Here is a 26,392-nt window from a genome sequence, read left to right as displayed (position 1 = left end):
TGATTTATCAAAGGTCACTTGGTGGTTTATTAATGGTCAGTTGGTGATTTATCAATGGTCACTTGGTGGTTTCTAGATGGTTAATTGACGGTTTATTAATTTGTTTTAGTTTACTTTTGAGTATCATGGTAGTGAGGACTTTAATCTACGTTGCAAGACACAAATATATTTTACATACCGAAGGGTTTCTTTAACTGAAGAAGCTCAGTTCGAGCTGCCGTTAGGGATTCTGTAAGTTCCAGTCGTTCTTTACATTCATCATGCACAGTTTTCTGCAGATTCAAAATCTAATGTAGGAACACAGATTTAAAAAAAAAAAAAAAGGAAAAAGAATTGAACAAATAAAAATGAGTGTTTGTAATATCTTTTCAACCATAGAAGGAACTTTTACATAGTCAATGTTCATGCTATTTTTAAAATAGGGACCATATTAATTAATGAAGAAATTGACCAATTTAACCATTTTGGTACTAATCTCCATCTGAGACCACATCTGGTTCTATGATGCAAACTTCTAGTTTTAAAATGGTTTAAATTAAAACTTTCCATCAAATTCTCATATTGTGTGCCAAACACCAGATTAATAACAAACAACAAAGTTATTTTATAAAATTCTTCATTATATTCAAAATTAATCAAAACAAAAGCAATGTATTTCAGCAGAAAAAGAATGTGACAAAAGGGTTATTAAGGTGATCTAAATCAAAATCTTCAATCGAAATTTCATGTTGTGCTCCAATGTCAGCTTAATGATGACTGAGTTACTTTACAAAAATTCTGCATTGAGCGTGGCCATTCGCCAGCCTCGTCTGGCACATAAAATCACCCACTACACTCTCGGAGTGGTTGGCGTTAGGAAGGGCATCCAGCTGTAGAAACACTGCCAGATCTGACTGGCCTGCTGCAGCCTTCGGGCTCCCCAGACCCCAGTTGAACCGTCCAACCCATGCTAGCATGAAAAGCGGACGTTAAATGATGATGATGATTTTCAAAATTTATTGAAGCAAACACGCTGTATTTCAGCAGAAATATGGTAACAAAAGGATTAATGTAAATATAAGTTGATAATCATTTTATTTGGAATTCTGAAAGTTTTTGAAAGTAAAACATTCTCACATAGAAAAATTTCTAGAAATCCATAACATTTTCAGTTTCAAACATTTTGGATAAAGAATTATCAACCTACAGTCAAATTCTCACTTCAACAAACTCTTTACTGCCGTCAGAATAAGGAGTATATATTTAGTTGGACAGATCAACTCCAGTACTTATTTTTTAAGTCTGGTACTTATTCTATCAGTGTCTTTTGCCAAACTACAAAGCCACAGGGATATAAACAAACCAACACCAGTTACCAAGTGGTGGTGGCAAAGAGACAAGCACAGTGCAAATACAAAGATACACAGATATATGCATACATACATATAATATAGATATATATATAAGGCAGTGAGCTGGCAGAAGCGTTAGCATGCTGGGCGAAATGCTTAGCGCTATTTCATCTGTCTTTATGTTCTGAGTTCAAATTTCGCCGAGGTCAACTTTGCAGTTCATCCTTTCAGGGTTGATAAATTACCACATACATAATACTGTCATCATCATCATCATTTAAAACTCTGCCTTCCATGCAGGCATATGTTGGATGGTTTAACAAGAGATGGTAAGGCAGAAGACTGCCCCATACTTCTGTGTCTGTTTTGGCATGGTTTTTATGGCCAGATACCCTTCCTAACATCAACCACCCTGTAATATTTTTATATAATATATATGACAAGGTAAAATTGCAAAAGGACAATCAGCTAAATCATAAACTGAATACTCAGATCCAACTAAAACCTATACATCAGACATCTTACATTGTGAATCTCTGCTGTCCTTGTATGATAGTAATAAAGTTGAGTCAAGGAAAGCCAAGTGAACAAAATGACTTTTGCTGTGGCAGCAAAATGTTGTGCAGAATAGGATATTAAATATCACCTTGATCACTGTGACCGACCAGGCTATCAGATGTTGCTACACATCGCTGGTCACAATGCACTTTGGATTGTTTTAGCCTTCAAATGACACCACCCCGCTGGCTAAGCGATCAAGCCAACAGAAGAAAGAGCAAGAGAAAGTTGTGACAAAAGAGTACAGCAGGGATCACGACCACCCCCTGCTGGAGCATCGTGGAGCTTTAGGTGCTTTCGCTCAATAAACACTCACAACACCCGGTCTGGGAATCAAAACTGCAATCCTACAACCACGAGTCCGCTGCCCTAACCACTGGGCCATTGTGCCTCCACAGGATATTAATCACAGGGGTACACTCACAAATACAAGGAAAATAATGCAGATATGCATTAGTAAGAATGATTACAGAAAATCCAGCAGAGTTTGTGGGATACCAATCATCTTAAATAAAGAAGGATGCATTGAACAATGTAGTTTCTGATATACAAAATGACAGAGTGGTTGTGACTGGTATGTTTTGATTATAGGTATGCACTACCAGGGATGACCTGAGGTTAAACAATGACTCAACAACAGCTAAAAAGGTCGAGATGATATAGAATATAGTATTCTATCGAAGAAAATAGTGAAGGCACATGGCTCAGTGGTTAGAGTGTTGGGCTCACAATCATGAGATAGTGAATTCAATTCTTGGACTGGGCTGTGTGTTGTGTTCTTGAACAAGACACTTTATTTCACATTACTCCAGTTCACTCATCTGTAGAAATGAGTTGTGATGTCACTGGTGCCAAGCTGTATCAATCTTTGCCTTTCTCTTGGATAACACTGGTGGCGTGGAGAGGGGAGGACGGTATGCATGGCCGACTGATGGTCTTACATAAAAACAACCTTACCTGGACTTGTGCCTTGGAAAGAAACTTCCAAGGTGCCATTCATGACTGAAGTGTGTCTTTACCCTTTACCCAGGAAAATAATCAAAATACCAGCAGTAAGTTTTGAACTCATGATTTGTATGCAAGTTGTTGAAAATGTTACCCATTTGGCTACCTTCTTGTAGTAAGGTAATTTAATATCATTGATAAACAAGCAAGCAGAGTTTCATGTGGTCACTTGGCATACGAAAAATAGCAGTCAAATTCTTTCAAAGCATTTCTTCCCATCTTTAGAAAGGATATTTTAGACAAAGTGGTTCTAGACTAATAGAAGAATGGGATGATCATGGTTGGATTGCTAGAGGCCCCAAAATACCAGGTCTGCTCAATTTAAGGCTGACATGTAGCTAAACAAAGCTAAACAACAACAACATTATTCCTTTCTTCATTATCTTGTTTCAGTCAGACTGGGGCACTGCCTTGAAGAATTTTGGTTGAACGAGTAAACCCAGTACTTATTGTACTTATTTTTTAAACCTGATACTCTACCAATACTCTTTTGCCAAACTGCTAGGTTACAGGGACAAAAACTCACCAACACTAGTTGTCAATCAGTGGGGGAGGGGGACAAACACACACATAAACGACAAGCGTCTTTCAGTTTCCGTCTGTCAAATCTACTCACAAAACTTGGTTGGCCCAAGGATATAGTAGAAGACACTTGCCCAATGTGCCATGCAGTGGGACTGAACCCAGAACCATGTGGTTGGGAAGCAAACTTCTTATTTCTTTACTGCCCACAAGAGGCTAAACATAGAGGGGACAAACAAGGATAGACAATGGGATTGTCGATTACAATGACCCCAGTGCGTAACTGGTACTTAATTTATCGACCCCGAAAGGATGAAAGGCAAAGTCAACCTCGGTGGAATTTGAACTCAGAACGTAACAGCAGACGAAATACTGCTAAGCATTTTGCCCGGCATACTAACGTTTCTGCCAGCTCGCCACCTTATTATGAGACTATAATATTACGTAAATAATAATATACCTGCTTTATCACCTAATGTATGAGTGACTGTGTTTGTTTTGACACAAGAAAAACTTGTTGGCCAACTATAAATAAGGCAATTAAAAAATATTTAATTGTATGATATCAATTTATTACCTGACAATTAGCTTCTTCTAGTTGCTGATTACAAGTTTTCAATTTACTTTCAAAGTCTTTAAGTTCTTGCTGCTTCCCTGCAAGTTCTAAGTTCAGCTTTGTAGTCTCCTCTTCCCCAGCTTTATCAGAATTTGCTTTAAAATATTTCATAAATATAATATAACATGAGTGTGTGTGTATTTGTGTGTGCATTAGTAAATAAAAATTTTCATATCATTATTGACATCGTCATCATCATCATCATTGTTACCATCATTGTTATCAATATTTAGGTTTTAAGGCAGTGGATTGGTAGAATCATTAGAGCACCTACCAAAATGCCTTGTGGTATTGGTTCTGGCTCTTTACATTTAGAGTTCAAATCCCACCGAGATCAACTTTACCTTTTATCCTTCTGGGAGCAGAACTGGCTTCCGTGCTGGTGGCACGTAAAAAGCACCATTCGAGTGTGATTGTTACCAGCATCACCTTACTGGCACTTGTGCTGGTGGCATGTGAAAAAAACATTCGAGCGAGGTCATTGCCAGTGCCACTAGACTGGCTCCTGTGCAGGTGGCACGTAAAAAACACCATTTGAGCATGGCCGTTGCCAGTACCACCTGACTGACCCTTGTGCTGGTGGCACATAAAAGCACCCACTACACTCTTGGAGTGGTTGGCGTAAGGAAGGGCATCCAGCTGTAGAAATTCTGCCAGATCAAGATTGGAGCCTGGTGCAGCCATCTGGTTCGCCAGTCCTCAGTCAAATCGTCCAACCCATGCTAGCATGGAAAGCGGACGTTAAACAATGATGGTGATGATGATGATGATGATGATGAAAGGACCAGTCATGTACCTGAAAGATGTGTTTGTGTTTCCCTATGTATGTAAAAGGGTATGCAAGTTAATATATTGGGTCTGAAGAGGCATTTTGTGGTCCACAGAGATTCTATCCCACAAAATGATCCAATCAATCCAGTGGAAGTTACAACTCTGATCTGTCACCTATACTTTCAAACAATGCAGACATGTACAAGACTGAGCTGTCATCAGAGAGGTCATGGACAGAAAGTCAGAAATTCCATTAACAGTTAGGAAAGCTCAGAGAGAGAGAGCAACTATCTGTAAAAGTGGAGGAACCACCACCACTACCTCATCTTCTTCTTCTTCTTCTTCTTCTTCTTTGTCGTCATCGTCGTCATCATCATTGTCATCATCATCATCATCATCATTTTGTCATGTAATTTTCCCATGCTAGGATGGGTCAGATGGCATTCATTCGGGTAGATTTTCTATTTTTGGATGCCCTTCTTGGAACCAACCCTCACCTATTTCCAAGTAAAGTAATATTTTTAACCCTGGTTGACATATTTCCACAGAAGCTTGAAAATCGAGGACACTATCTGTGTGAAGATGATGCTCATATATATTTAATGCATGATATCAAGACAAGGAGACACAAATACATGCACACACAAGCACACATACATACATACCAACACACACACATCATCATCATCATTTTTTAACGTCCATCATCCATGCATGCATGGGCAGGTCGGTTCACAAGTGTTAGCCAGGTAGAGAATCTACCCTATGCTACTGTGTCTGTTTTGGCATGGTTTTTATGGCTGGATGCCCTTCCTAACACCAACCACTCTGCAGAATGGACTCAGTGCTTTTTACATGGCACTAGCACAGGTGAGGTCAGTTTCGGCATGATTTTTATAGCTGGATGCCCTTCCAAATGCCAAACACACATGTATTTATGAGTAAATGTAAGGATAAGCAAATTAGACAGATCAATACATAAAGTGTATAAAATACATGGAATACTCATCATCATCGTTTAACGTCTGCTTTCCATGCTAGCATGGATTGGACGATTTGACTGAGGACTGGCAAACCAGGTGGATGCACCAGACTCCAATCTGATCTAGCAGAGTTTCTACAGCTGGATGCCCTTCCTAACGCCAACCACTCTGAGAGTGTAGTGGGGGCTTTTACATGCCACCGACATGAGGACCAGTCAGGCAGTACTGGCAACGGCCACACTCAAATGGTGCTTTTTATGTGCCACCTGCATAGGAGCCAGTCCAGCGGCACTGGCAACAACCTCGCTCGAATGTTTTTTTCACATGCCACCAGCACAAGTGCCAGCAAGGCGACGCAGGTAACGATCACGCTCGAATGGTGTTTTTTTACGTGCCATCGGCACAGAGGCCAGCTTGTTGTTCTGGCAATGATCTCACTCGTATGGTACATTTAGCACTCCACTAGCATGGATGCCAGTCATTGAATTTGATTTCATTATAAAAAATGTATATATGTTTACATACAAAAAGGTTCAACTTACAAAGAATACAAATGATATAGGGAAGTAAGGAGTCGAAAAAGTGTACACTAAGTATATTCTATACTGAGAATATCTGATCCTCATGTATGAACTATATATATATATATATTCTGTAAATAATAATAACTTATAAGCAATCTCTGTGTATTGACTAAAGAACATAGTCTAATGTTTATTTCTTTATTGTCTACAGGGGGCTGAACATAGAGGGGACAAACAAGGACAGACAAGGGGATTAAGTTGATTACATTGACCCCCAATGATTAACTGGTACTTATTTAATCGACCACAAAAGGATGAAAAGGTGATATAAGCCCTTAATGAAAAAAGTGGGTTTTCAATATGCCTGGGACTCAAACCCATACCTTTTATATTTGCAATAAGTATGTTAACCATTACATCAATGTACCTACTCTTTACATTCAGAGGTCAAATCCAACTGAGGTTAACTTTTACATTGAATGAGTATGTTGGTATAATGGTTAGCATACTTATATGAATATACGATATGTGGGTTTGAGTCCCATGCATGGGGAAAACCTACTTTATCCTGTCAAGACTATTTTCTTTAATCAATGCACAATGATCGCTTATAAGCTTTAAGTGTATAAAATACCATTATTAATTATTAGAATTGTCATCACTTCTCAAGTCATTGCAGAAAACATACAAACACACACACATGCAACAGATTTCTTTCCATTACCATCTGAAGATAGAGCAATCCACTCAAAAGGCATTGGGTGGTCTGGGGCTAAAACAAAAGACACATGCCAAAGTTGCCACACAGTGGAACTGAACGTGAAGCTGTGTGACCAGAAAGCAAACTTCTTAACCACACAGCCACGTGAATGTATGCATATGTGATTATGTATTAGTGAAATTCCACTTGAAAAGCACACATGTCAAAAAGAAAGTTACAGACCATGTGACTCATTAATTGGGATAGAAAAACTAAAACTAACCGATACGTTTTTCCAGGTCTTTGATGACTTTTTTCAATCCATCTATCTCTTTCTTCAAGGAAATTTCATTCTCAGTGAAAGTATTTCGGGTACTGGATAATAATTCTTCCAAATCATTTATGGCTTCAATATGGCACTGCACGGCTGATGCCACTTGTTTCTTTGCCTGGAACATGCAAACAACAGAATGACCTTAAGTGCATATATCTTTCACTATGGCAAACTCACTTGGAATTAGCAGGTCCAAAACTCTTTTTTGGAATTCTTTGATATCAATGTAACTTAAGCCTATACTCGACTGCAAATGATGATATTAAACCTTTAGCATTTAAACCAGCCACATCTGGCCCAAATATTCTGTCTGTTTTATGTTCAAACAGGTCAGATCCAGCTTCTCATATCCACCCTACAATGTCATTCTAAATAAAATAAACAATCCCTCATTTAAATCTCAGAGTTACAAGATAATGAATGATAACTTCGAAACAATATGAATAAATAAGCATTACATTTGACAGTAAGCTGAATGCTAAAGGGTTAAACCCATGACAACGGTTGACGCAAATATGTGATCACACTTTTGCTTGCCTACCCGCAGTTAACGTAAATATACAATGTAGAGCTGCCCTTCATCTATCACGGACTTTTTAACAGCTGACATATGTTTACGTTCGCTATCATGTACTTTATCTCTTGAGGTGCACGCGCTCACTATCATGTGCATTATCTTAGCTATTTTAGGTTATGTTCAAGTCATGAGCCTACCTGTAGACCAATGACATGCGGATGCTTTACATGCATAATACCGTGTTTTGAGTCGTACCACACGCAAGCTATTTTCTGAACTTGAGCAGAATAACTCGTGCATATCATATTACGATAAATAGCTTCACATAGTTCGTTTTCATAAACCGGTAGACGTAAATGTACAATGCTATGTTATTGTAACGGTGAATGTGAATAGATGTGAGCTTGTTGGCACTTGTATGTTTGTGTGACCTTTTTTTATCTAATAGATAAAAAAAAAAACCAGTGCAGTGTCTCGCATGCTTCGGGTAATACCGTCGTCAAAGGGTTAAAATAGTAGTGATAGAGATGATGATGATGGGGGGAAGGGGTTGCGGTTATCATGATGGTGATAATGATAGGCAACAATACTGATTTCTTACATTGACATTGGATGTATTCTGTCTTAACCAAGTTCTGGGCAGCCAGATACAAGGTGGTCAGCATTTCCTGCACTGAGGGTCAGTGCTATTTTATATTATTCTATGTTGGTTGGACTTTATTAGAAGGCTCTTGTCTTGAGCAGCAATGATGAGACTTTCTGTCTCTGGTTTAAGGTCAGTTGCTCTGAGCCATTTATGTTGTCTTGTAATGATCTACATCAGCATCCGCTCTTCTTTTCGTGTATTTTCTATGCATTGCTTTTTCCACCCACTTTGCACTCAGTTGTCATCCTTGATTTTTGGCTGTTTTGTTTATTATTTGGGCGTTGTAGTTAGTGGTTTGTCTCGAGTTCAGCAGAAAATGCTAACAACGCGAACAATGAAGAATGTGATGATGATGATGGTTGTGGTGATGATTATGGTTGTGATGATGGTGATGGTTGTGGCGATGGTGATGATGATAGTTATGGTGATGGTGGTGAAAGTGACAATGATGATGATAATGGGTTGACTTGTAATTGATTATATAGTTTGTGGTTTTCTTCACACCTCAAAAAATTAAATCCTGTAAGAGCATGGAGGTGAGGGGATCAAAAGTTTTTCTTTCGTCATCCTTCCAGTGTCAATATGTGGGTCACCATTTATTAACTCAGCAGCAGCAGTAGCAGTACCACTGCCACTACCACCACCACTATTACTGCTGCTGCCATCATTTCCCCCACCACCACCACAACCACCATCACCACTTCCATTACCACCACTACCATCACCACCACCCTTCTCCTCCTGAAGCAGAGTAATGCAGGTTACACAAATGCAAAGTAAATATAGTGGTAATACTGACTTGTTAAGAAAACATCAAATTTAAAAAAAAAAAAAATTTTTTTTAAAGTAAAAGGAAAAAATATTTCAAAATGAATTTTTCAGAACTGAACTGCACCATGTTAATCCCAGATTTTAAAACCAAAACAGTCAACATTAAAACTTTAAAACTTACAATTTCTTCAGCATTTAATTTGTCCTCTTGGTACTTGTCTAAAAGTTTCTGATACTTCTGTTTCTCAATTTCAAGACTCTGCCAAAAATAATAGATCATTATGTTTGCTATATTCGGTTCAATGGTTAATTTGTATATAAAAGTAATTAGTCTTGTTCTAAATATTGTTTTTAGGATTGAAACAATCTCGATTATATGAAGCCATATAATCAGGATCCAGGATGTGGCAATTTTGATTCCTCTTGAGAGGAATTCTAATTTAACTTAGTCTTCAGGCCTACTCCTGTTTATTATAGTTATGGCCCTTCAGGCCATAACAGGAATTTAAGACTGGTTGTTTGTAAGAATTCCTACATGCTGATGACCTTGTCAATATAGTGGAATCTATGGAAGTTTCAGAAAAGAATTTCATATCAGTATCACCAGTGTTTAACACTCATCATCCATACTGGTGGGGGTTGGATGGGTTGACAGGATCCAGTGGATCCAAGGACTACATCATGTTCCCATATCTATTTTGGCTTGGTTCTTTTTTTTTTCTACAGCTCGATGCCTTTTCCAATGCCAACCACTTTACAGAATGTACCAAGTACCTTTTTATCTTTTTCATAGTACCACCACTAGTGAGGTCACTATGCAGTTTGCAAGAATAAGATCCCTTTTGACCAATGTGAAAACAAAACCTGGAATTGAGAGGCATCTGAGTAAACTCTGTGAAGACTAGAGTCTTGCTGAGTAGCAAAGAAGATAGAAATCTACTGCTTTCAGAGAAACAACTGATGTACAGAATAGGAATAAGTAGTCCACATTACTCCATAAGAAGAATAGGGCCAGTTCTCCAGTTTCTCTGGTTTATACATATATATTCCCCACCTGGATGGGATGCCAGTCCATCACAGAATTACTCACTTTTGCCAGCTGAGTGGACTGGAGCAACATGAAATGTTTCGTTCAAGAATACCACACATCACCTGAACCAGGAATTGAAACTATGATCTTATGCTCATGAGTTTAATACCCTAACCACTAAGCCATGTACTTCTACACTTATTGGTTTTCTGTATATCTAGCACAGCCATTTCTTGGGTTTAGTAACACTTAACTTGTGTTAAGTGTAGAATATACTAGCAGTCTGACAAATAATGGCCAAGATGGAATTGTACTTTTCCACCATCCAGTATATGACATGACACATTGCATGTATGCAACAAAAACATGTGGCCTTGGTGTGAAGACTTTTTAATAGATGTCTGAACTTCTGCAGGTTTGATCTGTATGAAGCGTATATAAAGAGAGAGGCGTTCCAGAGGAATGTAACATAGGGAAGAAATGTTTGGTGCAGGTTTCACAACTAAGACATAGAAGAATGATAAAACATAGTTGGAGGAGAGGCTGATGCATCAAATGACCCTGAATGATGGTGGAACACAGCTTGCTAGTTTAGAGACAGTTGGAAGTATTGTAGTAGAAGAACAGGTGATAAGAGTTCATTTGTTATAGTGTGTTGGTGAGTCAATATATTTGAAAATTAATCAGACAGGTTTATGGGTGAGGCTGTGATACTTCAGCCCAAAATGTTTCAGTGTATATCAACTGCTCCATGTTGGTTGCATTTCTCTCTTGGAAAGGATCGGCAACTGGTCTGCACTGATGGTTTTTCTGGTATTGAAGCTAAACAAATGTAAGATTTACACAGCATTGTCTCATGCTGGTACCGCATAGAAAGAACCCAATACATTCTGTAAAGGGGTTGGCATTAGGAAGGGCATCAAGCTGTAGAAACTAAGCCAAAACTGACTATGGAACCTGGTGCAGCCCCTGGCCTTGTTAGCTCCTGTCAAACCGTCCAACCCACTACAGCATGGAAAATGGATGTTAAATAATGATGATACCTGGGGACCCTTACTGAGTAATCTGATGCTAAAGTGGGTACCTAAAACAAATGGCGATCTAAAGGTTATCCAATTTTACATTTAGCCAATTGTTGAGTCCATCACGTCATTCCACTCTTCATTCATTCAACAGATGTATCTGATTCATTTTAACCAGAGAACATGGAATATGAAGACTGTTCCAGGAATTTAACAACAGAAAAAAACTATCAGACTTTGTCATTATAAAAAATTAATTAGAAATCATATAATGACAAACTCTGTTGTGGAATGAATATTTCCTAAGTGACCATTACAGATATTGAAAATTCTAGACAAGAAAACATCAAAAAATGCATACCATGTGGAAACTCTCAGACATTTCCTCTTTTAATTTCTCAATTTCAAGAATATGATTGTTTCTTTCTTTTTGTAGAAGTGTCTCCAGCTGGAAAGTGAAAGATTTTTCAGAATGTTCATTAGCATGACAGCCAGACAAAGTATTTAAAAATCATAGTAAGAAATTTTTTTCAAGAGTCTGAGCAGCCAACATTGAAATCAAAACTAAGGTCTCAGTGAAATCACTTGGAAAATTTTGCTCAGTGTTTGGCAACCATTTTTTTTTTTAACCTCTGGACCCATTTGATTCCTATTTTACTTCGATGGAGCCTCACAACCATTTCATGCTTAAAAAATCCTATCATATTTTTATAATTAAATATTATTAGGAAAAGATTTTAAAAACTTGTTAAAACATTTGCTGTATTGTAGAAGCATAGACAATTTATTGCAGATAAGTTTGGACAATGTATCACTGGCATTGGTGCCTTTTACGTATGTGTCACCAGTACAGGTGCCCTTTATGTGTCACTAGCATGGGTGTCCTTAACACATCACCAGCACAGGTGCCTTTTATGTGTCACCACCTCATTCTAATTCTTCCCGGGTCTACCCTTTCCACAGGTTCCCTCCACAATTAGAGATTTTAAAAACAATGCAACTATTTAGCTTGATCCACATTTCAAGTTATGAAAACACCTTAGGAAAACATGGTAGTAGTAGTAGTAGTAGTAGTAGTAGTAGTGGTGGTGGTGGTGGTGGCGGTAGCAGTAGCAGCAGCAGTAGTAGTAGTAGTAGTAGTAGTAGTAGTAGTAGTAGTAGTAGTAGTAGTAGTAGTAGGAGGAGGAGGAGGAGGAGGAGGAGGAGGAGGGGGGGAGATCAAGTGATCAAAGCTTCTGGTGATTTGCTGTGCTTGAAGAAATACATCAAGTTAAGTGAATTGTGATTGTTGTCAGTGCTGGTGACATGTAAAAGACACTTGTGCCAGTGACACATAAAAGGCACCTGTGCTGGTGACATGTTAAGGGCACCCATGCCAGTAACACATAAAGGGCACCTGTACTAGTTGTCAAGCAGTGGGAGGAGATGGGCTTCTTTCAGTTTCCATCTACCAAATCCACTGACAAGGCTTGACAAAGGTGCCATAAAGTAGGACTGAACCCAGAACTATGAGGTTTGGAAGCAAACTACTTTTTACTATGCAGCTATGCCTGTGCTTAAATATAACTATGCATATTTTTTTCATAACCAATGCTTTTTTTGATAGTTATTCTTTTATTCTTTTACTTGTTTCAGTCATTTGACTGTGACCATGCTGGAGCACCGCCTTTAGTTGAGCAAATCGACCCCAGGACTTATTCTTTGTAAGCCTAGTACTTATTTTATCAGTCTCTTTTGCTGAACCACTAAGTTACAGGGACACAAACGCCCCAACATTGGTTGTCAAGTAATGTTGGGGGACAAACACAGACACACAAACATATACACACGCATACCGCCTGACTGGCCCTCATGCCGGTGGCATGTAAAAGCACCAACTACACTCTCAGAGTGGTTGGCGTTAGGAAGGGCATCCAGCAGTAGAAACTCTGCCAGATCAGATTGGAACCTGGTGTAGCCATCTAGCTTGCCAGTCCTCAGTCAAATCGTCCAACTCATGCCAGCAAGGAAAGCGGATGTTAAATGATGATGATGATGATGATATATATATATATATATATATATATATATATATATATATATATGACAGGCTTCTTTCAGTTTCCATCTACCAAATCCACTCACAAGGATTTGGTTGGACTGAGGATATAGTAGAAGACACTTACCCAAGGTGCCATGCAGTGGGACCGTCCCTGGAACCTTGTGGTTGGTAAGCAAGCTACTTACCACACAACCACTCCTGCACCTATACCCACTCCTTCAGCATTGCTTCATAACTTCACCAGAATAAGACTTTTAATTTACCTTAAGTGGACTCTTTTCAAATTCTTCCAGTTTCTGTCTAAAACTATTTTTTAATTGCAGTATCTGATCTTGATGAGCTGAAGTTGTCGTGTCTCTGTTTTATTAACAAGAAAGTAAGAATTAACTGGAATGGTAAACAACAGCATATAAAACGGTACCAACAATTATATGAACAACAATTACACTCAAACTTTCCAAAGACCATAAGTTTCCCAGAAGAGTGGAAATGCAGAAAAGTGAGAAAATGACAAACAACTGTAGATGTTGTAGCAATACCAGCAGACGCCAGAAATTGTTTCAAGAGGACTGCTGGATATAGTAGCCAACAACTATAGGTAGCTGTAGTACTAATAATTGTCGGAGCCCTGAAAGGCTCCTGGCCCAGGTGTGCAACCTCACTTTCATGTGAGAGCAAATGGAGGCTCATTTAGTGAAGAGTGAACAAGAATCCTGTGTTAAATAAGTTTTTATAACAGTGTTCATACCAAAGTGGATGTGAATCAATAAAAGTTGTACAAACGTGGTTACACCTTATGTGATTGACGTTGAAACAGAAGAGAGTAAGAAATGCACCTGCTACTTAATGCAGTAGCAGGAATGGCCAAAGGGGAAGCAAGCTAGAAGTCCTAGCTGGCCATGTCAGTTAACTAGTCAAACTGTTCAAAGCTACCAAATAGGCATAGGAGTGGCTTTGTGGTAAGCATAGGCATAGGAGTGGCTGCATGGTAAGTAGCTTGCTTATGAACCACATGGTTCCGGGTTCAGTCCCACTGCATGGAAACTTGGGCAAGTGTCTTCAGCTATAGCCTCAGGCCGACCAAAGCCTTGTGAGTGGATTTGGTAAACGGAAACTGAAAGAATCCTGTCATATATATATGTATATGTATATATATATATGTATGTGTGTGTATATGTTTGTATATGTTTTTGAAGGCAAACAATTTTGAGAGGAGAGATTAGTTGATGAAATAAGCATAATTCATTACTAGTGCCTCACATACACACAAACACCTTAAGAAAACATGATAGTAGTACTGCTCATGATCAGAGATGCACATATCGTCAGCCACAAGGGACATGCTCAGTTGGTTAAGGTCAAACAACTGACAAGCAAATCTGTGGTATTGAGCAGAATATTTGCTGTAGCCCATTTTTTATACCAAGACAAAACAATGTACATGATAACACTTCCAGTCAGTTAAGATCAGAAGCCATGATAGCCACTGCCTGGTATTGCATCAGGATTATTATTATTATTATTATTATCATTGCCTTTGCACAGCTTCTAACTCTTGAGATGTACTACGGTGTCAGCTGTTCACTACCAGTGAACTAAGGTAACACCACTTATTTTTCGAGCACCTTCCAGAGTATTTGAGCATTTCCAAGCAGTGCTGTTTTTCTCCAAGTGCTCCACCCTTACTGCAACCCTTATTTGTTCCACATACTTAGCGAGATTTTTACTCACTGTTCCCAGGGCTCCGACAATTATTGGTACTACAGCTACCTTTTTCATCGACCACAACTGCTTACCTCCCAAGCTAACATGTCATATCTCTCAACTTTTCTTTCTTCCTTATCGCATACCTTGTTGTCAGCTGGGTACGCTATATATATAATCCAGCATAGTTTTTTTTCTTCTCATTATTATTATTATTATTATTATTATTATTATTATTATTATTATTATTATTATTATTATGCTTTTGAGGATAGAGTCATGTGGCTTAGTGGTTACGTGGCACTCATGATTGTAAGATTGTAGTTTCAATTCCTGGACTGAGCGATGCATTGTGTTCTTGAGCAGACCACTTCATTTTGTGTTGCTCCAGTCCATTCAGCTGACAAAAATGAGTAATTCTGCAACAAACCAGCATTCTGTTCCAGTGGGTAATATACAGGGTGCGGCAGAAACATCTCCCACATTTTAAACTTTCCCCTATGTGTTGCTAATGAACTTATGCAAGTGCCAATGATGTTTTCATTTAGTTAATGAACAAAAACTGTAACCCTTTGTTTAAACAACAGTAAAATTAATTTTTCATAAATGTTGTTTCTTTTTCCTTTTGTCAACCTTTCAAACGTGGGAGGTATTTCTGCCACACCCTGTATATGCCACAGAATCTAGGAAACCATCGTTTTGAGCCTATAGATAAGGGAGGACCGTCGATACCATTTTCCATTTTTTTATCCCTATAAGGTGGATAAAACCAGGCACAAGTTACCTAATGGGTTATTTAATCAACTAATCTCTCCCCTCAAAATTGTTTGTCTTAAAAAATCTGAGGAGTCTTACCTTTCTTTCTTTAATGATTCAATTTCAGACCGAAGTTTCTTCTCAGAATCTCGCAGCTGTTCTACAAGAGCTGAAATAATAGAAGAGACATTTAAACATGTCTGGTCATGAGGAATGGCAACCGTGCTAGTGGAGTGCTAAGAGCACCAGCGTGAATGTTGCCAGAGCAGCAAATTGGCTTCCATGCTGGGGGCACGTAAAAAGCACCATTCGAGCACGATTGTTACCAGCATCGTCTTGCTGGCACTTGTGCTGGTAGCAAAGGAAAAAACATTCGAGCAAGGTCATTGCCAGTGACACTGGACTGGCTCCTGTGCAGGTGGCACGTCAAAAACACCATTTGAGTGTGGCTGTTGCCGTTACTGCAAGACTGGCCCTCGTGCTGGTGGCACGTAAAAGCACCCACTACACTCTCAGAGTGGTTGGCGTTAGGAAGGGCATCATCATCATCATCATCATCATCGTTTAACGTCCGCTTTCCATGCTAGCATGGGTTGGACGGTTCAACTGGTGTCTGGGAAGCCAGAAGGCTGCACCAGGCCAGTCAGATCTGGCAGTGTTTCTATAGCTGGATGCCCTTCCTAACGCCAACCACTCCGTGAGTGTAGTGCGTGCTTTTTATGTGCCACCAACACAGGTGCCAGACGAGGCTGGCGAACGGCCACGCTCGGATGGTGTTTTTTTATGTGCCACCGACACAGGTGCCAGACGAGGCTGGCGAATGGCCACGCTCGGATGGTGTTTTTTATGTGCCACCGACACAGGTGCCAGACGAGGCTGGCAAACGGCCACGCTCGGATGGTGTTTTTTTATGTGCCACCGACACAGGTGCCAGACGAGGCTGGCGAACGGCCACGCTCGGATGGTGTTTTTTTATGTGCCACCGACACAGGTGCCAGACGAGGCTGTAGAAACTCTGCCAGATCAGGTTGGAGCCTGGTGCAGCCATCTGGTTCGCCAGTCCTCAGTCAAGCCATCCAACCCATGCTAGCATGGAAAGCAGACGTTAAACGATGATGATGATAATGATAACAATGATGATGATGACAAGCTAATGGCTATTATTTTTTCATTTTAGAGTACAACAGTGTTGCTGTTGTCATTATCATCATCATTATCCTCATCACTATCTTCTTTATCATCACCAACTCCCTCATCATTTTCATTATCATTATCATTTCATTAACATTGTCACTGACACTGACATCATCAAAATCATTACTTTCATTATATTCTCTTTTACTCTTTTATTTGTTTCAGTCATGTGACTGTGGCCATGCTGGAGCACTGCCTTTTGGTAGAGCAAATCGAACCCAGGATTTATTCTTTGTAAGCCTAGTACTTATTCTATTGGCCTCATTTGCTGAACCACTAAGTTACAGGGATGTAAACACACCAGCATCAGTTGTCAAGTGATGTTGGGGGGACAAACACAGACACACACATACATATACATATATACGACAGGCTTCTTTCAGTTTCAGTATACCAAATCCACTCACAAGGCTTTGGTCAGCCCGAGGTTATAGTAGAAGACGCTTGCCCAAGGTGCCATGCAGTGGGACTGAACCCGGAACCATGTGGTTGGTAAGCAAGGTACTTACCACACAGACACTCCTACGCCTATATTCTACATTATCATCAACATTACTAGCACCATTACCTTCACAACCACCACCACCATCACCCATCATTGTCATCATCATCATCATTCATTGTCATCATATTTCATCATCATTAACATCATTGTTATCGCCATCATCATTGTCATTATCATCATCGTTATCATCATCATCATCACTGTCATCACCATAGCAGTTCATCAAAAGAGTCTGATAGAATGAATGCTAGACTTAAAAAAAATATAAGTGCTGGGATTGATTTGTTTGATTAAAAACCCTTCAAGGCAGTACTAAAAGGAGTAAAGGATAAAAGATATGTATGTACACATATCCATCCATCCATCCATATATACACACATATACATACATATTTCAAAAATTTAACAAAAACATAACTAACAGAAAATTTGTAGCTAATTCTTCGAGAGCCAACATCCAAAAGATCATTACGAGATAATTACAAATGGAATGTATTTGCACACAACATGACGAGCACTTCTGTCATAAATGACAAGTTCAAGGTTCTGCAATTTCTTGCTGAACAAACCTGCATAAATGGCTTATTTAAAGCAAATCAAATGCTTGTGTTGTACATTAGCTCATTCCCACCGTCAAATCAATTTTTGCCACCAGTCAAATGTCAAAGTCATCACAGAGCAATCTGAAATGAAGTGTTATGCTCAAGAATATAATGCACCACCTGGTGTGAGAATTGAAACCACGATCTGGTGACCCCAAACTGTAATTTCTTTTTTTTTTTTACTAGTCAACCAATTTTAGTTGGGGATACTATGAGGTCCCACAGTGTTTTCTTATTTCTTTATTGCCCGCAAGGAGCTAAACATAGAGGGGACAAACAAGGACAGACAAATGGATTAAATCAATTACATTGACCCCAGTGCATAACTGACATTTAATTTATCGACCCTGAAAGGATGAAGGGCAAAGTCGACCTCGGTGGAATTTGAACTCAGAACATAGCGGCAGACGAAATACTGCTAAGCATTTAACCAGGCATGTTAACGTTTCTGCCACAGTGTTTTCAAGTAGCTAAAGTGCATTGATGAATTGCCAGTTCCATCAAATGGCATTAATCCACTAACTGGATTGGTTGATCCAAGACTGACCATTGGCTGAAGAGGTTCTTCTGTCCAGGCTGTGTCATGTAGTTTGACTGAATGAAAATCATATGTTGAATGCAGATCAATATGCCCAACTTCACATCTGCCATATTGCTTCTCATGACATTATCATGACCCTGGCTCAGGGATTTTTCATCACTGAGGTTAACTTTTTTATATACACATTTTTGACTATTTACACAGTTCATGATTGAGATTAACTCTTCTATATACCCATTATTTGAGATTCTTGGCCCTTTGATGAGTATTGCTTTGCATTCTGCAGGGTGTCCAAATCACCCTTCTAACCAAGTAAACTTGTTGGGGGTCGCCAGTTTAGTTATTGACAGCCTGACTATGTGACAGGCCGTACTGGGTTACATGCTACAAGTAGCACTTGAGAATGACTCTGCATAACTCTAATCATCAATGCAAAATTTTTAAAGCAAGAATATGTTAAAAGCATGAACTTACTTGACATCACTTGCTGTTTCCGTTTCACCTCATTGTCATCTGTCTGTTTTGTGTTAAGTTGCTCATGCACTTGATTGCATTCTCTCCTCACAGCATGCAGCTTCTGTTGCAGCTCATGCACTTCAATTTGACTGCTGCAGAACACATCGTTGTAACATAAAGTCATATTCATAGTATGAAGAATAATAAACGTTTTTATTGTGGTTGTTATTATTATTATTATTGTGTCTCTTTCTCTGTCCATCATTGCTACTCAATTAGGTAACTGAGTGAACATCTATGCATAACCCCCTCCCCTAAATTTCAGGCCTCATACCTATAGTAGAAAGGATTGTTGTTGTTGTTATTGTTACTACTACTACTACTACTACTACTACTACTACTATTACTATTATTATTATTATTATTATTATTATCTGAAGGTAGCAAGCTGGCATGCTAGACAAAACACTTAGCAGTATTTCGTTTGTTATCATATTCTAAGTTCAAATTCTTCTAAGATCAGTTTTGCTTTTTTCATCCTTTTTGCGGGTTGACAAAATAAGTGCCAGTTGAGAACTGGGAGTCAACGTAAATCAACTAGTTCTTTCCCACCAAAATTTCAGGTGTTGTGCCTATTGTAGACATGGTTGTTATTATTATTAAGGCAGTGAGCTGGCAAAATTGTTAGAACGCTGGATGACATGCTTAGCAGTATTTCACCCGTTGCTACATTCAAAGTCCAAATTCCACCGAGGTCAACTTTACCTTTCATCCCCTTTGGGGATAATAAATTAAATACCAGTTGAGTACTGGGGTCAATGTAATTGACTACACCCCATCCCAAATTTCAAGCCTGTACCTATAACAGAAAGGATTATTGTTATTATTATTTTTTTTTTCTCTGTTACTTGATATGTTTTTAATGCTGTTAAATAAACACCTAACAAAGATATCCTCATTGCAATATCATCTCATATTGTCATTGCTTTGTATGTTATGTATTTATTCACCTAGTTATCTAAAAGCTGACTTACTTTTGAAGTAAATTCTCCATATGTTGTTCCTTTTTCCTTAGCTGGCAGTTCAGTTCTTCAACCATATTCTTCATATTTCTACAGAAACAAAATTAATTGGAATGGTTCACTTATAAATGGCTCGTTAACACTTATGGGCACACCACATAATTTTTATCATATATCATCATCATTAACATTGTCACCATTGTCGCTATTATCTTTATTGCTTTTACTGTTGTCATTGTATCATTATCACTATTTTATTAATAATGTATTCTAGATTTTGCAAACTCAAAACTCGTTTGCATGGCACCTTAGGAAAGAATAACCTGAGCTAGCTAAAAGCCTTGTGAATTGATTTGGTAGATAGAAATTGAAAGAATCCCATTGTGTTTGCCTGCCTAACAATAACCTTGACCCTAACCTTTCCCACCTGAATATAGGCAGGCAGGCAGCAAGACTATCATTTTTTCAGTGGTCAGACTTATAACTTGAGAGATATTCACCACCTTAGAAACTAAGATGGATAGCAAATGGTTTCTCTATATTTTCTCATCTATGTTGTTCCTACCAAACCTATTCAGATTCAAGTTGAAAAAAAAAGCATTGAGACTGGCTTGGTCAAATCTCCATCACAGCCAGTAGTCTCCTGAATGATATGAAAAATGCCCATGAGGGAAATCTAGATAATTTATTGTCACAGTGTTTTTTTTTTTTAAACTCTTTGGAATTTGGTTCAATTCCTGCTTCATAGCCTGATACAGGAATTGTGGATTAAAGCTCAAGAAATCTGGATGTGTCCATTGTGGCCCCAGGAATTGCTGCATGGTACTCATCTCTGCTGAAAGCCCAATCAACAATAGTAGGATGCTGGGAACACTTGAACCAGCTCCTAAACTAGTGGAACATTGAGGAATTTTGTGAGAGGTCTGTAATCACCATCTTGACAATCCACTATCCTTTGCCGAATTTAGCACTGCCATCTAGACTAGGCAATATTTAAGTAGAAATCTTGAAGAAAGGCAGTTACCTCTGTTCAAAACTTATGGAATATTCACAAAAAAATTGGTTATCTGCCTCTGTTAGTTCTCACAGGGACGGTAGTTCATTATTGTTAAAAGCAGAAATATCCCTTAGGATAAAAATGGGAGTTAGGCAGGACTGCATACTGATCCCCATACTGTTTGATACCTTTCTCTCTGGCGACCTCATTATGGACTGATTATAAATACGAGTTACATCTTGTAGTTACACCTGTCAATTAAACATCACAAAATTGAAGTCATCTTCATCACCTTCTTACTTTAACATTTCCTCAATACAACAGCACAACCATTCACACTCTCCCAAGTCTGATAGATACCTTGGCAGCACCATTTCCAATGACTGCCCACTTGATTCTTTCTAAACAGCTGTTTCATACCAAAATTGTCTTTTACTGGACATCCACCATGGGTGCCCAGAAACAGACCAAGTGCAACCAATAGAACAGGGCACTGGAGGTCTTTAACATCCAGTGTTTCTAGAAGATTCTTTTAGTCACTTGACTAGATAGGGTTATATACCTATAAACCTTCTGTTAAAACTAACACCTGCAGTATTGTACAGGCATCAACTAAAATGGTTTGATGATGTAGTGTGCATGTGTGACTCATGTCATTTCTGTATGAACCACTACGGCTAGCTATACTGTGATCAAAACCTGACTGAAGGACTTAAGAAACGATTCCAGTACCTGCAGAAGATCGTTTTGAAGTAGAACAACATCAATCCTGCAACAATAGCAGACAAGGCTATATGTCATTCACTTTGGTAGTCTCACTATCGAAAGGAGGTTGAAGATATGCAGAAAAAAAAAAACATACAGCAGTACAACCAGAAAATGGACATTCATACAGATTTACATCATGATGCTTTCACCAAGCACTAACATATTCAATCTGTGACAAAAGCTGTACATTATGGAATGGGATGTGCAATCATTAAAGAATCTATAAATGAAAAGGAAAATAAATGGCCATCATTTGAGTTGATGGATAACCAGAAGCGTGTGTGTGTACACGCACTATTTTATATGACTAGACTGTTTTATAAGACACTGAGATTCAATACAATTTGTTATTTGAATCAGTAAAGTAAAGAACCAGTTTAACGTGAGTTTTGATTCAATTAATTCAAATGTTGTCTTTGAAAAAATTAGTTATTTGCTTCCTTTGTTAAAATTAAAAGACAAACTTCAAAGTTATCTTACTTAAGTTGATCCTTATATTGATTGCTTTCCATAACGCTTTGGTGATTGATTTCTTGATAATTTTCTAGTTTGTCTTCAAGTTCTACAATGTAAATAAAAGAATGACTTTTTATTCAGACCTGCAGGAAATAAATAAAACAAAGCCAAAATGATTTCTACTTTTTACCAATTCCATGCTCATGTAAACTTTTGCTACACAGAGCTTTACTATATACCCTTATAGTGGTTAAATGTGTATCAAGTGAACAGATGCAAAAGGAATGTGTATGCCTTTGAAGTAAACAAATGAGTGAATTGATTCATAGTTAAAAATAATTTATTCACTGGACTTAATTTGTCGTTGGTGCACATAATTTTTCACTACATGCAAAATGTTGACAACTGCTACGAGTTGCTAGAAATAGAAACAGGGTATATCTGTGGAAGTGATGTGTCGGAAATGAATATGTTTGTGTGTATGTGTGTGCGTAGTTCATCTGAGACCAGTAGTCTACCGTGGAACTTCGAACATTTCTTTTGGATCTCTGTGGTCATCCAAAACGTGTTGTCATAGATCTTTCTCATTTGCCTGTTAGGCCTTTCATTTTTGTCTGTCTGTTGACCACCGTATTTATAATAATTGCGGCAGCTAGAAGGACAGACATACTGCAGCAGAGTTTGTACCTAAATAGGTCAGCTCCTGTCCACTTGAACTTTGCCTGACATAGCTGAGGTCGTAGGTCAAAGAGAGATGATCAATAACTTTTTGACAGGACAAAGAAAATCTTTTTTCATGCCTGTTGATCGGGGTGGTTTGGACAACCGAGAATTCTTAGATTCGGTTTTGAATCTAGGCTTGGAGAAGGAAGTGTTAATTTTTATACCCTTAAGTCCATAACAAGAAAAAAGGGCAAGGCCGAAGGAACAAAGATTAGCAAATAAGGTATTAAATTAATATTTTGATAGAAACAAAAAGTGTCTTAACATTTCAGACATTAGTCCTTCATCAGAAAAAAGGAAAGAATAGGAATGAAAAAGAGGAATAGTCAGTGAGTGGAAAAAATGGATGAAGGGTTGGTCAAGAGAGCAAGAAAAAAATGGGAGGAAGAGAAAGAAAAAAAAAAAAGGAAATCCATCCAGCCAACCGCCCTCCCCCAATCTCCACACACACATAAATATCAAAAGGACAAAGGGAACAAAAAAGAGAAAAAAAGAAAATGATTTGGAGGTTGTGGGATTGTGGAAGATTAAGTGTAGTGCAAGCATGAAAAAGCAAACATGAAAACAAATGAGGAGTGAGGATGAAGTGTCATACATACTCTTTTACTCTTTTACTTGTTTCAGTCATCTGACTGTGGCCATGCTGGAGCACTGCCTTTAGTCGAGCAGATCAACCCCAGGACTTATTCTTTGTAAGCCTAGTACTTATTCTATCGGTCTCTTTTGCCAAACCGCTAAGTTATGGGGACATAAACACACCAGCATAGTGTGCTTGCTTGACTAAAGGCGGTGCTCCAGCATGGCTGCAGTCAAATGACTGAAACAAGTAAAAGAGAATTGTTCTCAACATAATCAAGGAGATTTTTTGCAACTGAAATCCTAGTGTCTTTTTGGTCAACTGAAAACAGTTTGGGCACAATCTTGGCAGACATGCATCTCATACCCAAATCTTCAGTGATAATGGACTGAACTGAACTGTAACTAATCTGCACATCCTCTGACAACTCATGGATGGTGATTCAACAATTTCTCCTCACAGCTCACAGCAATGATTTTCTCAGTTCTACTGGTTGCGGGTCTCCCAGAACATTTGTCAATACCAATATTTCTTCGACCATCTTGGAAACATCTGAACCACTCGTACACTTGTGTGCGATTCATACACCCCACCCCATACACTTTCTGCAACTTTGTGCAGGCCTCTGAGCAGGTATCACCATGACAACTTTTTCTGTCATGGTCAATGCAGCAGTCACACACTACACATGTTCCTTCCAAGCACTGCTGTAAACAGCAGAAGTGAGCTAGAACATTAAAACTTAGTGCACAGCAGAGGTCAAGGTCAATCTGTGCCAAGAGGCTTCACTCTGTGTGCTTTAGCTTCATTACTATGGCAGCAGTCTGGATATTTATTGATCAGACCATGTATATGTACAAATTCAGTTGTATATAGCTTTTTGCATTCTAAGTTCAAATCCTGCCATGGCCACCTTGGGAGGCAGACTGAATTTGTCACTCAGTCTAACACCACCACTACCAGCGATCAATGAGGTCAAGTTTATAATTTGAGGACACCTCACTCTCTGCTTTACTTCCACCAGGTTCGGAGGCTCTGGAAAGGGTAACTGGCACTGCCTTCTCTCCTGACTAAAACACGACAAAGAAAAAAAAAAGAAATATATGTAGGCAGAGGCATTGCTGTGTGGTTAAGAAGTTTGTTTCCCAACCACATGGTTTCAGGTTCATTCCCACTGTGTGACACCTTGGGCTTCTTCTACCACATATCTAGTCCAATGAAAGAAGTCAATTGTATGTGTATATATATATATGATAAATCACCAGATCATGGGTTCACTTTCCAAACAGAGCCCTGCATTGTGTTCTTGAGCAAGACACTTCATTTTATGTTGATCCGGTCCACTCAGCTGTAAATGGTGGGAAACTCTGTTAGGGACTGGCTTTCTGATAAGGGTAGAAGTTGATCTGCTCATCTAGCTGGTGGGGTGGCATCATTTGAAAGCTAAAATTATGCAAAGTGCACTGTGACCAGTGATGTATAACAACATCTGATAGTCTGGTCGATCATGTGATTGGTCTGACTAAGGTGTGCTTCCAGCCATTTGAGTCTGATGAGTCTCTTAAGCACTTTATAGTTACAAAACTAATGGTCACTCTCTGATCAGCCATAACCAACAACCTTCTAAATATATGAGTTTGTTTGTGTGTGTGTGTGTGTGTGTTTGTGTGTGTGTGTCTTTGTCATCTACTGGTGCTTGACAACTGACGGTGGTTTGTTTACATACCGATAACTTGGCAGTTATGTGCTAGGCTTTATAAAAAAACAAATACTGGAGTTGATCTGTTTGACTAAAATCACTACAAAGCAATGCCCCAGCATGGCCACAGTCCAATGACTGAAACAAGTAAAAGACAAATGATAAAAAAAAAAACATGAAAGACATTTCTTAAATATTCTACAGAACCAAAGGCAGTGGCCCATATTCTTTGAATGTGAGTGTACCAAACATCAGACTCAGCATACCCCAAGTTCCTAAACCCATTTCTATCAATGGTTTCTATAGAACAGCATTAACAAGAACTAAGGAATATTTCTTAATCCATACCTCTGATTCTCTGTTTATTCAATTGGTTGGCATTCTCTAAATTCTTCAGTTTCTGATCAGCAAGGTAAGCATTTCTCTTAAAAACATGACTATCTTTTTCAATTTTTAAATAATTCTCCTTCAATTTCAATAACTCGTTATTTTCTTTCCCCAAGGAAACATTCTTCAGCTTCATTTGCTGAAGATCTGAGATGTAATAAATTAAGAGATAAAAAGAAAATTAAATATAGACTTTTGGAAGAAACATTTATGTTATAAGAACGACTTACTTTTTAATCTATTTTGTTCTGGAACACAGTTTTTACCAAGCAATTCCATGTCCGATCTAAACTTTAACCGATTGCATAAATAACTCATGGCATTAAAGAATGGTAAAATGGTCAGAGAAAGGTACTAGCAGTGATGAATGAAATATCAAAATGATGTTCACGATGAAGTTAAGTTAAGTTAAGTTAATTTTTTGGTTCAAAAAGCAAAAAGCAAAGGCCATGTAGGGGGACATGAAGTTATGTACAGGGAGGATGTTCATGCAAAGAGTTTAGGCCATTTCTAGTCAAGAGAGACTTTGAACCGAGCGGTCGTCGGCATCTTCACTATCTCGTCTGGCAGCTTATTCCGCGGATCCGCGACAGTGCTGATGCTGGTGTTGATGGTATTGATAATAGTGGAGGTT

At 38.6% G+C, this 26,392-nt stretch overlaps 1 protein-coding gene across 1 annotated transcript in view; it reads right to left on the bottom strand.

The window, feature by feature from the left end:
* Positions 1-26,392, bottom strand: part of LOC115222607 (leucine-, glutamate- and lysine-rich protein 1-like) — a 49,866-nt gene that overhangs the window by 3,130 nt on the left and 20,344 nt on the right. Inside the window, exons 5-15 of the mRNA XM_029792910.2 lie at positions 25,720-25,905; positions 22,397-22,478; positions 20,164-20,241; positions 19,148-19,281; positions 15,931-16,000; positions 13,635-13,728; positions 11,692-11,778; positions 9,460-9,537; positions 7,294-7,459; positions 3,994-4,127; positions 179-287 (exon numbers count right to left, since the gene is read on the bottom strand). Of these exons, the coding sequence (XP_029648770.1) occupies positions 179-287; positions 3,994-4,127; positions 7,294-7,459; positions 9,460-9,537; positions 11,692-11,778; positions 13,635-13,728; positions 15,931-16,000; positions 19,148-19,281; positions 20,164-20,241; positions 22,397-22,478; positions 25,720-25,905 (1,218 nt within the window). The remainder of the gene's footprint in view (positions 1-178; positions 288-3,993; positions 4,128-7,293; positions 7,460-9,459; positions 9,538-11,691; positions 11,779-13,634; positions 13,729-15,930; positions 16,001-19,147; positions 19,282-20,163; positions 20,242-22,396; positions 22,479-25,719; positions 25,906-26,392) is intronic.

The sequence above is a fragment of the Octopus sinensis genome, linkage group LG20 (genome assembly GCF_006345805.1).
Source record: "Octopus sinensis linkage group LG20, ASM634580v1, whole genome shotgun sequence".
In the NCBI taxonomy this organism is placed as follows: Eukaryota; Metazoa; Mollusca; class Cephalopoda; order Octopoda; family Octopodidae; genus Octopus; species Octopus sinensis.
Note: the sequence above shows the minus strand (reverse complement) of the source record. Positions and strands in the feature narration are given on the sequence as shown.